Source organism: Bufo gargarizans, chromosome 11 (genome assembly GCF_014858855.1).
Source record: "Bufo gargarizans isolate SCDJY-AF-19 chromosome 11, ASM1485885v1, whole genome shotgun sequence".
NCBI classification, from domain to species: domain Eukaryota; kingdom Metazoa; phylum Chordata; class Amphibia; order Anura; family Bufonidae; genus Bufo; species Bufo gargarizans.
The window spans coordinates 51491560-51505301 of NC_058090.1; the positions used below are offsets into that span (position 1 = coordinate 51491560).

Sequence of the window (13742 nt, forward strand, 5' to 3'; positions counted from 1 at the left end):
TCTGGGACCCTCAACGATCATAAGAATGGGCGTCCTGTGTCCACCGTTTGAGGAGAGGCGATTTATGCCTTTGGGAATGACTTGGATGGCTGAGTATAGGACTCATTGATCTTCATCAGTCCCATAGACTTTGAATCTATTCAGGCGTGAGGACACAGTATTCAGGGTTCCCTTAGAAACCGTTTATAATGGGAGCTACGAGTGTTGGAACGGTTTCACAATGGATGCCTACTGCACCTGATGGATCCCATTGATTTATATTGTTTTTATTATGGCAAGAATAGCACTGCATGCTGTGTTCCATCAAATGTGATGGAATTGATAATGAAGCCTCTGATGGCAATGTGAAAACATCCGAAGGTGATCATTGGTTTTTACATGGCTTTAATGCAGGGGTGCACAACCTGCGGCCCTTGATACCATTCTGTGCGGCCCCCAACCATCTGGTAACAGACATGTATGCCTATGTCTTGTGGCTTCTCACATGTATTTTTCATGTATTTCTCCCATTAGATGGGAGTCCTGGAAGTGTAACTAGACATTAATGGTATATAATGTGTGTACAATATGCCATAAGTACAATATTTCAGTTGTTAATACACCTTTAAATTTTAATTTCGGCCCTCGTCATTGGTTCAGTCTGGCAATGTGGCCCCCAGCCAGGAAACGTTGTGCACCCCTGCTTTAAAGGCTATGGACACCATTTATTTTATGTTTGCATTTTACTCATTTTGGGCTAAAAATATTTTTTTAATTGTCTTTATTAAAACTTTTCAGTGTTTTTTTTTTTTTTTTTTTTTTTTCTTTTTGTGATAGACAGATTTTTAACTGCAATGTATTTGCAGACTGTCCCTCCTAAGTTCCATCAGCTGACGGCTTATGTGAAGCCTTACCTCCAACCTCCAGACCTTATAAACATTTAAACCATATTTTTCAGTCTGTTTGCAGACTTGGCTCTCCTGAGTTCTGCCAGCTGATCACTTATGAAGCCTTACCTCTTATCTCCTCATAAATACTCAATTAAGCCTTATTTTTATCAGTTTGATAGGAGTTTAGCTATAATGCAGGAGATCAGAGATGAGGCTTGACATGAGCAGTCAGCTGACGGCACTCAGGAGGATTAGTCTGCAAATGTTTTTTTTTTTTTTTAAACGGATATATCACAAAAACTGCTGAAAAGACCATTTAAAGTCTTTTACTAAAATGCAATCATTAAAAAATTGCACCAAAGGTGTTCATTGCCATATGTATTAAAATAATGCATGGGGGTATGATTATTTTTTCCAGATGACATCATATGGCTGGCATCCATAATTCGATATTTTGCACTCAAAAATTTGAGACCTTTTGAAATGACTTTTCTAATGGATTGTGGGGAATAAACCATGGGAAGCCTTCACTGATAATTCTTTCTATTGTACTTCTAGGATGATCCCTACACAAACCTGAACACTGCGTTTGATGTTGCAGAGCGGTTCCTGGACATTCCTAAGATGTTAGATGCTGAAGGTAATGCCCTTACCTTGTAATAAAGTAAAATAATAATTTTGTGCCAGCTAAACCAGTAGAGTATATATATTTTTTTTCTCCTCTTTGCATCCCCTGCCTTCTCCATAAGTCATCACTGGGTATATTAAAATTATGAAGGGCAGACGCCATTGAATTGGGTTCCTTAGGTCCACCAGTGGAAATGAATTTGAGGGCCTATGCTTCATGCAGAATCTGAGCACGTCACCTTTAATGCATTGTAAACTTTATTATTACAAACAGGAACCATCATCAACAAGATCTAATAGGTTATTTGTGTGTCACCCCATAAGAGATAGACCATTATGGAAAGTGATTGGCTGCAAATGGGTACTTCTAGTCTGCATTTAGTACATTTAGGCCACCCCTACACATTCAGTGTCTGCCGAATGATCGTTCGGCCGCCAGCTATCTCTCCCGACTCTCTCCCGGCTTCCCCATACACATTTAGCTCGGATGACTGTGTATGTGTATTATAGGACGCATGCACGTGACCTCACTGTGTTTTGTGGTCTGCAAATTGCGGATCTGCAAAACAAAGTTGCCTCCCATGTGCGTTTCACAATTTGCGGAACGGGCGGCCCATTATAGAAACGCCTAGTCTTGTCTGCAAAACGGGGATTTGGAAACAGGGAATTTTTTCGGGGTCAAGGAACAGAGCAACTGATGCGGTCAGCACACGGAGTGCTTTCCCCATTTTTTGCGTCTCGGATGCGGAACCAAACCACGTTTGTGTGAATGTGCCCTAAAATGGAGAGCAGAGAAAGCCACTAACAGACACTTCTGGTGGGTGTCTATCTTACTGGAGAACAAAAGAATCGGGTGAAAATATTAAATCCGCCCAATATTTTGGCTCCCCACTCACATTAGAGTATCGGAGGAGCCCACCATTCTCGGGCGGCAAATACTAAGGCATCATGCACACGACTGTTGTTTGGGTCCGCATCCGAGCCGCATTTTTTGCAGCTCGGTTCCAGACTCATTCACTTCAATGGGGCCGCAAAAGATGCGGACAGCACACGGAGTTGCTCCGTTCTGTGGCCCCGTTTTGCAGACAAGAATAGGCATTTCTATAATGGACGGCCTGTGATTGAGGAATGCACACGGGCGGAATCCGTGTTTTGCAGATCCACAATTTGCAGACCTCAAAACACGGCACAGTCGTGTGCATGTAGCCTAATGTGTATGGCATTATATCTCCCCAAAATAAATGTAGTAGTCCCATACAAATCCCTTTCTCCTCTACGATATGTTAACAGGATACTTTCATCCATTTATTGATATCTGAACTCCAGTTACTATGTGAATGCCCAATAAACAATCAATAAAACGGGTGTTTTTTACTACTATGTTACATAAAACCTAATATTCTGGGTTTAATGTCAGGCATTTTGCACTCTGCCCACAGAAAATTGCACCAGTAGCAAAGCTTCTTAAAGTGGCCCTCTGGGCTCCCTCCTACCTAGGGTCCTTTTACACCGGTTGAGGATTGTGTCAGTTATCGGGAGCGAATTTTCATTATGATTTATGTAATTGTGCCACTGATGCTGATCTCCTCACATATTCATAAAAAAAACGTATTTATCAGGTGATCGATCTTCTATGTGGCACCTAAAATCTGTGTTTGTCACCAGCTTATTACCCTGTGTTGCTGACTATATGCAAAGTGAATGATGGCGGGGGAGAATGATCGTAATAATGATCGTTCTCCCTCCTTCTCTTAGCATTGGGCCACATGAAGGGCCCTTTAAAATGGCATCGGTTGTATATCGCCGATCGGCATTCGTTGTTGACTTGGCATCAGGCAGAGTAAGAGGTCCTTTAGGCTCTTTCCTCACAGTATCTGTGTGACAATATCTGATAGTCCTCGTTTTCTCTCTAGTGGTTTGGTGATCTGTACTTTATAGTCGCGCTGCCCTTGTCCGCTCCCCATACATAGGTTTCCTGGGGAGCCTGTGATAGTCTTGTTTGTACATAGCAGCCAATCAGAGGAGGCAGAGCTGCAGTGGGGAGGGAAGAAGCAGCAGTCTGAACCAATGATGAGACGGGGGGTGTGTCACAGACAACCTTAGGCTTTGTAGCTAAACTGTAGTCGCAGATCACATCTCTGCCCTAATGGGGATGATCTAAAAGGCAGCAAAGCACCAGAATACAAGGAAAATACATGGCAGGTAACCATCCCCTGTAGGTAGGTAGTTACATATCATTTCTGACGTCCTGACATAGTCCCTTTAAGTAATGTCATTTGAAGCCCTGCCTATTCTAATTTGTAGTAATTTCCTTTTAAGTCCGGTTGGAGTAGGTAACATACATTTTTCTGTAGCCTATAGGTCTAAAAAAAATGCTCATTTCCTTTGCTGGTGTCACTTAGTGGTTGGTTTCCAGCCAACAATGTTAGAATGGGCTGTCTGAACTGGAGAAGAAAGTAATTGAACTGGTTTGAATGGGCTTGTTTGTGACTTTTAATTGATGGCCGCCCCCCTCTGAGAAGGAAGGGACTTGGGCCACAGCCCTTTCATTGTTGATTCAGGCGCAGTGCCATGCATACTGGTGGCAGCGCCAGGTACTGTAGGTCAGTCCCACTTAGTGTTATTCATTTCAGTGTACTAAGTTGCTGTAGTGGGCACAGCCACGTCCGCACGTTCAGTGCTGTGCCTAGACAGACTATTTATTGCGCTGATTGCGGGAGTCCCAGGTATCCGGTATCCTTCCATTATACATTGATAATTTATCCTGAGGATACCTCATTATTGAAAATCCTGGATAACAACTTTAAAGGGAATGTCTCATCAAAAAATGAACTATTGTTTAAGGCCTCATGCACACGACGTTATTATGTATCTGATCAGCATTGTTTGCTCCTTTTCGGTGATGGGAGTGAGAATAATGCGGATTGCACACAGAAGGTGTCCGTGTTTTGCAGACTGCAATTTGGACATGGTCGGGTGCATCAGGCCTAAATCACATTTTTATGTTACATTATTTTTTTTTTTTTGCCATGTCACACTCTATATTTAAAAAAAAAAACTTGTGTATAATCCTTTAATTTTCACACAGGCCACTAGTCCTAAAATATGTTACGACATCCTGTCTTTTGAGGGCATCTACATGGGCTATAGACACAATGGATATGACCCCATTGACTTCTATAGGGTAGTTTTCTAGGCATGCTGTGTGACATGTGCAGAGGTCAGGAGGGAGTAGATAAGCTGTGATATCACATATTGTGAATGATAGATCCTGTGTTATCTATACCAAGGGTGTTACTTGTCATTGTAATTCTGCCTGTGATGATAATGATACTGGCTACTACAAACTACCTGTACAGAACAGGAAATCATGACCTATTATTAGATCTGGTGTGAAAATTGCAGAATTATATATACTGTAAGATATAGATTGTGACATGGGGAAATTAAAAAAAAATCAAAATTTCTTAAAAAATATGCTTGACATAAAAACATGATTTAAACAATGGGTCATTTTCAGAGTAACACCTCACCTTACCACTTCTCCACCTGGAGCTGGAGGGCCTTTTGTTATTTTATACCATTGTCATTTTTGTATTTTTTTTTTTTATTTGTTAATTATTAGGGTTACAACTGGCCAGCGGAGTGTGCACACAACCTGGATCAATAGATCAGTTTAATTAGATTTAATGAGATTAACAGTCTGTCTTAAAAAATTATTTGAATTCTATTCATTTTTGTGGTTTAGGAATTCCTACGTCTTTCATTTAAAGCTAGTCCATGCATGAAGTGTGTAGTGACTGCACCATGTCTGGATGATGTGCACATGTAGACACCCGTCTGTACATCCACACACAGTCCCATAGGAAACAATACATGTGTTTTTTATGGAGAGGGCATCATGTGCATTTCATATTTTCATCTGTTGGGCTAAGTAGTTTGAAATGTTTTTATTTCATAAATGTGCATTTTTCCCTAAAATCTAAAAATACCTGAAGGTCACGGAGCTGTCCTCTTGTGTGAAACCTTTTGATATTCTTTTAAAGGAGTTTATCTGCTGTGGGCAATTGTTCTTTGTTGTTTTTTGTATTATTATTGTTTGTTTGTTTGGCTTAGTTCACCTATAAGTCCTTTGGTCAGAGCTTGAACAGTGATTTCCATCAGTGATTGTGAGGCCAAAACCAGGATTGAAGCCTCCACTGTTCTGTGTTTTGGCCCACAGTCACTGATGGAAACTACTGGTCAAATCACGGAAGTGGGAACTAGGCCTTAGAAGGTTCCCACAAAAATGAACTGATTACAGAGTACCTGCTGCTTTTTCGGCAGTCAGCAGTCATCTGCAGCACCTCTATAGGGTAATAAAGCGTGCTCTTATCAAAGAGACTCTCCTTGGCCCATCTCACACAGTCAGTATTTGTAAGACAAAACAGGAGTGGACCCTACAGAGAAAGACACTAATGGAAAGTTCTTCTCTGTTTTGAACCTGCTTCTCCCTTTGTCTCACAAATAGTGACCTAATACTAACTGAGTGAAAGTGGCCCTTGTAGAAACTCAACTGATTAACGGAGGGCCCAAATATATTAATTCGGAGTCCCCTAATACAGTATTCTAAAAGGGACTCTTTGGCTGTGATAATCCCCTTACATATTTCTGAGTTACTGCAGGGTGACAACCGGTGACGGCAGCATCACAGTATCCAAAGTGGTGTTACCCACCTTTCCATAGACACTTACCGGTCTGATCATTTGTGGTGTTGTGTCTCTGATGGCTCATTATTATGACCACCCAGGTCCTCACTTGCCTATAAATCTGAGTTGATATTGAATATATCTGTCTAACGATGAATATGCCAATTAGGAAAAGCTTATAGGTTGAATGGAATAGAACAGGAAGGTCTTCTTCACACAAGAGGACAACAGAAAGGCTTGGGGTTCAGCTACATGGCGATCTTGGCTAGCGGTGCTGGCATAGAAATGAATGGGATTGCAACTCGCACATTTGCTGTGACCCTGGAATCTAAAAAATTCCAGCAGTGTTCCCATGGTCCAGCGCATGTGCGAGTCGTACTACAACCCTGTTCAGTTCTATGTTAGCAACGCTACAGTGAGGTCCTTGAGCGCCGGCCAAGATTGCTGTGTAGCCGAACCCCTATATTTCGGGTTCCTTCTTAATTCATGACTTGCGTGCACCTGAAATTTGCAGCAGATGTCATTTAGTCTGTTACCCATCACACTCGTGTCCAGTGCTACATCAGATATCTAGGGGTAAATGTATATGAAATAATGTATTAGAAAAAGGGGGGTTCCTGTTCTACGTAGGGTAAATGTTCCATCCACAGTCACTGGTTGCATCTGCTTCGTCATACGTGTCACTGTTTTACATTTGACGTGTTTCCATCTCATTTCCTGAATCAACATGCTTTAACCCTTTTCTTGACAGACATTGTTGGGACAGCTCGCCCTGATGAGAAGGCCATCATGACCTACGTTTCTAGCTTCTATCACGCCTTTTCAGGAGCCCAGAAGGTATCCCAGGGTTCCAGTATCTCTCCAATCAGCGCATTATTCCTGTCGCTAACGTGCATATCTTTCTCCCTTTCTCTGTCTTGGCTCTGGGATATCCTTCCTTTTGCTTCTTAGGGATGTTCAGGATGGTCCCTAAGCACAGATGTTTGTTCTTGCAGTACCTTCTAGTTCTCCTCTATTCTGTAACATAATGCTTACAGGGACATGCTTATCAATGCTCTTATGTCAATTCTGTGGGTAAAAAAAATCACAAATTATGGTGCACGCCATTAAGTGGAGATACAAAGGGCAGGGATTAGCGGGAACGGCGCTGCCTGAAGAATTTTCTATAATGCCAGAACTGCGATAAATTATAGCTCAAGCCTGTGCCAGCTGGTGTAGATGTGAGTTTCTGACAAATGTGGCGGGCATCAGCCATCCCTGTTAAGGGAAAAGCCAACAGGAATTTAAATATTATTTCTCTGGCATTACTATTTAGATATTGTTTACCACTGTCATTTATGGAGTATATATAGAGCTGGTATTTAGTCATGATATATGTCCACTGTATAGCTGCATTTACTTCGGCATTGTGTGGCACTGCTGTTAGGCACTGTACGGTATATCATTTATATATAGAGGTATAGAAAGTATGTTTAAATAACTATATAGAAGTCTTCTTTGACCAACTCATGGCCGTGTTATTTGTGCAGCATGCGGTGTGATGTTTGTAATTTAGCCCTGTATATTATAGTTATTTGTACACCTTTTAAGAGGGTAAGTGGCACCAACAGAAGGTTCTGCCTGGGCATCATCCAGTCTAATTCTAGACCTGAGGACAAGCTATAATGAGTCTTTAAGGATTCAAACTAAGAAGACATTAAAGGGGTTATCCAAGAGTAAGACAGACCTCCCAGAGTGGCCAACCCACAGTGGAGATCATACTCACCTGGTCCCCGCTGCTGGGTTCGGTGTCTGAGGTTCCCGGGCCGGCTCTTCTCTCTGCTGCCCTGAAATCAATATCTGTACACGGGGCGGGGGAAGTCGGGACACGTGACCGCTGCAGCCAGTCACAGACCGCAGAGGTGACATGTTCTCTGTCAACGGATGTTGATTTCAGCACAGCTGGTAGAGTAGGAGCCGACATGGAGCCAGGTAAGTATGATCTCCATGACTCCGTGCGAATTCTGTATCCGTATTTCCGCAAGTCCGTTCAGTCAAAAATTAGAACATGTCCATGGATGCAACATGGACATCACATTTTTGTGTTTTGCGGATTGCAAAATACATATGGCTGTGTGCATGAGCCCTTACTCTTGGATAACCCCTTTAAATGCATTCAATGGTGTGATGTAATATCAAGAATTGACCTAGGCAGTTGCAGCAGAAGTATAGATCAGGACACTACCCTTCTGTAGTTGGGGATTTCAAACCTCTTCTTGACATACACTTGTTGAGCGTGGATTATTGTTAACCAGCTTGTACCATACATGTCCCCTCTGTCTGCATTCTCGGAGGTCCACTTGTTACTTTTTATTGAGGCAGAAAATAGATTAAAAGTGGAGTTTTGCATTTGTGGGTTATACTGTAAATCACTTCTGTGAGCCTTTTACAGCATAATAAAATGTTCGGAATGGCAACACGGAGTCATAATACATGGATCTGGTGCAGCTCTCGCCGTAAGGCCTCATGCACACGACCGTTGTGTGCATCCGTGGCCGTTGTGCAGTTTTCCGTTTTTTTTCGCGGACCCATTGACTTTCAATGGGTCCGTGGAAAAATCGAAAAATGCACCGTTTTGCAGCCCAGGCCGTGATCCGTGTATCCTGTCCGTCAAAAAAATATGACCTGTCCTATTTTTTTGACGGACAACGGTTCACGGACCCATTCAAGTCAATGGGTCCGTGAAAGAACATGGATGCACACAAGATTGGCATCCGTGTCCGTGATCCGTGGCCGTAGGTTGCTTTCATACAGACGGATCCAAAGATCCGTCTGCATAAAAGCTTTTTCTGATCTAAGTTTTCACTTCGTGAAAACTCATTTCCGACAGTATATTCTAACACAGAAGCGTTCCCATGGTGATGGGGACGCGTCTAGTTAGAATACACTGCAAACTTTGTACAAGACTGCCCCCTGCTGCCTGGCAGCACCCGATCTCTTACAGGGGGATATGATAGCACAATTAACCCCTTCAGGTGCGGCACCTAAAGGGGTTAAAGGGGTTGTCCGGGTTCAGAGCTGAACCCGGACATACCCTTATTTTCACCCCGGCAGCCCCCCTGAGCCTAGCATCGGAGCATCTCATGCTCCGATGCGCTCCAGTGCCCTGCGCTAGATCGCGCAGGGCACAGGCTCTTTTGTTTTTAATAACACACTGCCGGGCGGTAACTTCCGCCCAGCAGTGTGTTCGGTGACGTCACCGGCTCTGAGGGGCGGGCTTTAGCTCTGCCCTAGCCGTTTTACTGGCTAGGGCAGAGCCAAATCCCGCCCATCAGTGCCGGTGACGTCACCGGGGTTCCTGTCAGCCCCATGGAGAGCCCGGTACGTCACTGGAACTCAGAAAAATGCCTTTGCCCTGCGCGATTTAGCGCAGGGCAAAGGAGAGCATCGGAGCATGAACTGCTCCGATGCTCATGTCAGGGGGGCTGCCTGGGTGAAAATGGAGGGATGGCCGGGTTCAGCTCTGAACCTGGACAACCCCTTTAATTGTACTATCATATTCCCCTGTAAGAGATCAGGGCTGCCAGGCAGCAGGGGGCAGACCCCCCCCCCCCCCTCCCCAGTTTGAATATCGTTGGTGGCACAGTGTGCCTCCACCATCGCCCCCCCCCCCTCCCTCCGTCTATTGTATTAAATCGTTGGTGGCACAGTGTGCCAACCACCATCGGCCCCCCTCCCTCCCTCTATTGTATTAAATCGTTGGTGGCACAGTGTGCCAACCACCATCGGCCCCCTCCCTCCCTCTATTGTATTAAATCGTTGGTGGCACAGTGTGCCAACCACCATCGCCCCCCCTCCCTCTATAGCAGTAACATTGGTGGCAGTGTGCGGTCTCAACAGTAGAAGATTCATACTTACCTGCTTGCTGCTGCGATGTCTGTGAACGGCCGGGAGCTCCTCCTACTGGTAAGTGACAGTTCTTTAGCAATGCGCCGCACAGACCTTTCACTTACCAGTAGGAGGAGCTCCCGGCCGGACACAGACATCGCAGCAGCAAGCAGGTAAGTATGAATCTTCTACTGTTGAGACCGCACACTGCCACCAATGTTACTGCTATAGAGGGAGGGGGGGCTATAGTGGTTGGCACACTGTGCCACCAACGATTTAATACAATAGAGGGAGGGAGGGGGGCCGATGGTGGTTGGCACACTGTGCCACCAACGATTTAATACAATAGAGGGAGGGAGGGGGGGGGCGATGGTGGGGGCACACTGTGCCACCAACGATATTCAAACTGGGGAGGGGGGGGGCTGCCCCCTGCTGCCTGGCAGCCCTGATCTCTTACAGGGGAATATGATAGTACAATTAACCCCTTTAGGTGCCGCACCTAAAGGGGTTAATTGTGCTATCATATCCCCCAGTAAGAGATCGGGTGCTGCCAGGCAGCAGGGGGCAGTCTTGTACAAAGTTTGTAGTGTATTCTAACCTGAAGCGTCCCCATCACCATGGGAACGCCTCTGTGTTAGAATATACTGTCGGATCTGAGGTTCACGAAGTAGCTCATATCCGACAGTATATTCTAACATAGAGGCGTTCCCATGGTGATGGGGACGCTTCAAGTTAAAATATACCATCGGATTGGAGAAAACTCCAATCCGATGGTATAAAAGAACTCCAGACTTTACATTGAAAGTCAATGGGGACGGATCCGTTTGAAATGGCACCATATTGTGTCAACATCAAACGGATCCGTCCCCATTGACTTGCATTGTAATTCAGGACGGATCCGTTTGGCTCCGCACGGCCAGGCGGACGCCAAAACGACTTTTTTTTCATGTCCGTGGATCCTCCAAAAATCAAGGAAGACCCACGGACGAAAAAACGGTCACGGATCACGGACCCACGGACCCCGTTTTTGCGGGCCGTGAAAAAAAACTGTTGTGTGCATGAGGCCTAATGCTGGATAGAACTGATAGCACCAAAAGCCCTCGCCGCATAGGGAGGCGTTAGTCAAGATACGCTGCCCCTGCCACTAACAAACAAATGTAGCGCTGCAAAGCACGAAGAATTTCTTTCCCTGATGAGCCACTAAATCTGGCAAAACGCGTCCGACTACAACCTGTTAGCAATTCCACTATCTAGATTAATACAGTAGGGAAAGACAGGACTTGCAAGATAGTGAGCCTAGCACTCCATGTGATGTAGCCCCCCCCCCCCTGTTCCTCCTATTTTGTGCAGAAGTAAAGTTCCACTATTTTTAATTACTTTGCCATAGTCCACTGTTTGTAGCTACATAAAATGTGGAACGATTTTCTTTAGATACTTTGCTTTACTTATCTTATATGGCCTTTTATTGATATTGTGTTGTATTCCTAGAAAGAAAGCTACATTCTGGATTCCTGTTAAAGGCTATGTACACCTTCAGAGGCAATTTCTTTTTTTATGATTGCATGTTACTCATTTTTGGCTAAAAAATAATTTTTTTTCATTTGGCCTTTATTACAAATATTGAGCTGTTCTGTCACAAAGGGTTTAACTGTTTTTCTAACTGTGTGACTGGTACTTTCACTTTTAGGTTACTTTCACACTTGCGTTTTGGCTTTCTGTTTCTGAGATCCGTTCAGGGCTCTCACACACGGTCCAAAACGGATCAGTTTTGCCCTAATGCATTCTGAATGGAAAAGGATCTGCTCAGAATGCATCAGTCCTGACACACTATTCTTTCAGTGATTTGGGATGGGCGGCACATGACTATCCGCAGAGTACAGATTACCTGTATATACCTTTCAAGAAGGAACCAGCAGAATTTTTGCCTTCACTTTGTATGTGTGAATGGTGAAGAAAAATAAAAGTACAAGATAAGTAAAGCAAACGACTCGGGCTGAGCTCACGTGTGCATTGGAGGCTTCGCTATTTTGTAAAGTAAAATGATGGACATTATGGAGGAAACCCAACAGACCCCATTACGGTCGGGCTGGTCCATCAGGCCCCTTAGGTGTCTGTCATGAACCCGATCCGGCCGGACATTATTTTTGTTGTTCTGCTCCTATAATGGAGGAGAACGATGGAAATACCACAGATTTGCTTTGCTAAAAGTTAATAGTGGATTTGTTTTACCTCCATCACATCATTTTTTATTTTTATTTTTTTAATATAGTCATTCATTTTAGGGTTTACTGCACTGCATTGCCTGGATTTCAGTATTTTAGTCATCTTTATTCTTGTGTATATAAGCCTTAGGTAAAATAAGCAGGGTCTGCAATTGTCTATGCTTGTGTTACATTCTTTATTGTCTCCGTGAAAAGGTTTTGGCCTTCAGGTAATATTTGCATGCCATAAATGTAAGTGTATCAAGGGTCATATATTATAAGCCTGCTGATGAGCCTATTTTGTCTTCAAATATTTGCAAACCTTTAGCAGAGTATACAGAAGCTGCCGTTCCTACTGGGCCCAGCTAGCCATCATGTCAGTTCCCCAGGTAGAATTAGCATTATATAATCCCTCAATGGCCTATTATATAGCGTTGTTATCAGAACGGGGCACAGGAGGGCAGGGAATTCCACATTTCCTGCCTTGATTAAACTTCACTTGCATGCCCAGCATGTTCGCCGTAGACAGTGGATTGAACACTGTTCATATATTCATATGGCAGCATTGAGGAATTAGATATCTGAGTGATTCTGCTCAGGGGAGGACTGGGTGCTTAAAGTGGCCCTGGAAAACCATCAAAAAGTGGCCCCATGTTGTATGCGAGTCCAAATTGACGGAAGGCGGGGCAACACAAGTGGGCAGGGCCAACAAAACTAGGCGGAATTAGCAATACCGTTGTGCAGCACAAAATACCGCCCCAGCAAAGCCGAATACCACAGGACAGCACAAAATACTGCCCTATCACCCTACTGGGGACGGTCATACAGTTGAATTCGGGAGGACACATGGCTGCTGCCCAAGTGCATAAGTACCTTATACTCCTAGCATTAATTAATGTTGAGAGCAATGTGTACCTGGCCAGCAGCTGTGATGAGGGCTGGGATGGCCCCCCGGGAAATTTCCTTTTAGGGTCTATGGCTAGTCCGCCCCTAATTCTGCTAGAAACAGAATATTAGGGATTTGCTGGACAACTCCTTCCCACATCAGACTTCTCTGCATGGGGACCTTCTATAATCTGTTATCTCTGAAGGAAGCAGCTGAGAAAAAGTACCTACAAGGCAAATGAAATCAATGGTCCATTCATGTAATGCACGAATAAGGTCCTCCAGGGAAAAAAATTGCTCTTTTCAGCCTGCTGTTGCTTTGAATTATAGGATGGACTCTTCCTAACCATGCATATGCTCTATCACGGCTGATTCTTGTTAGTGTATACAGGGAATTATTTATTTTGTAGCATTGGAGCCTCACAAAAGCCTGGCTTGGGACCTTAAGAGCTCTAGGTAGGGTTTAATCACTATCTAGGTCCCAACAATTTGATATATAGTTATGGTCGTAAATGTTAGCACCCCTGAAATTTTTCCAGAAAATGAAGTATTTCTCACAGAAAAGTATTGCAGTAACGCATGTTTTGCTATACACGTTTATTCCC

At 44.0% G+C, this 13742-nt stretch overlaps 1 protein-coding gene across 4 annotated transcripts in view; it reads left to right on the plus strand.

The window, feature by feature from the left end:
• The window catches only part of ACTN1 (actinin alpha 1), a 125238-nt gene that overhangs the window by 69522 nt on the left and 41974 nt on the right, over nucleotides 1-13742 (plus strand). For 3 of the 4 annotated variants that reach the window (XM_044272058.1, XM_044272056.1, XM_044272057.1), the window contains exons 7-8: nucleotides 1428-1509; nucleotides 6936-7021. In XM_044272058.1, the coding sequence (XP_044127993.1) occupies nucleotides 1428-1509; nucleotides 6936-7021 (168 nt within the window). The remainder of the gene's footprint in view (nucleotides 1-1427; nucleotides 1510-6935; nucleotides 7022-13742) is intronic. The other variant, XM_044272059.1, reaches the window with a different exon arrangement.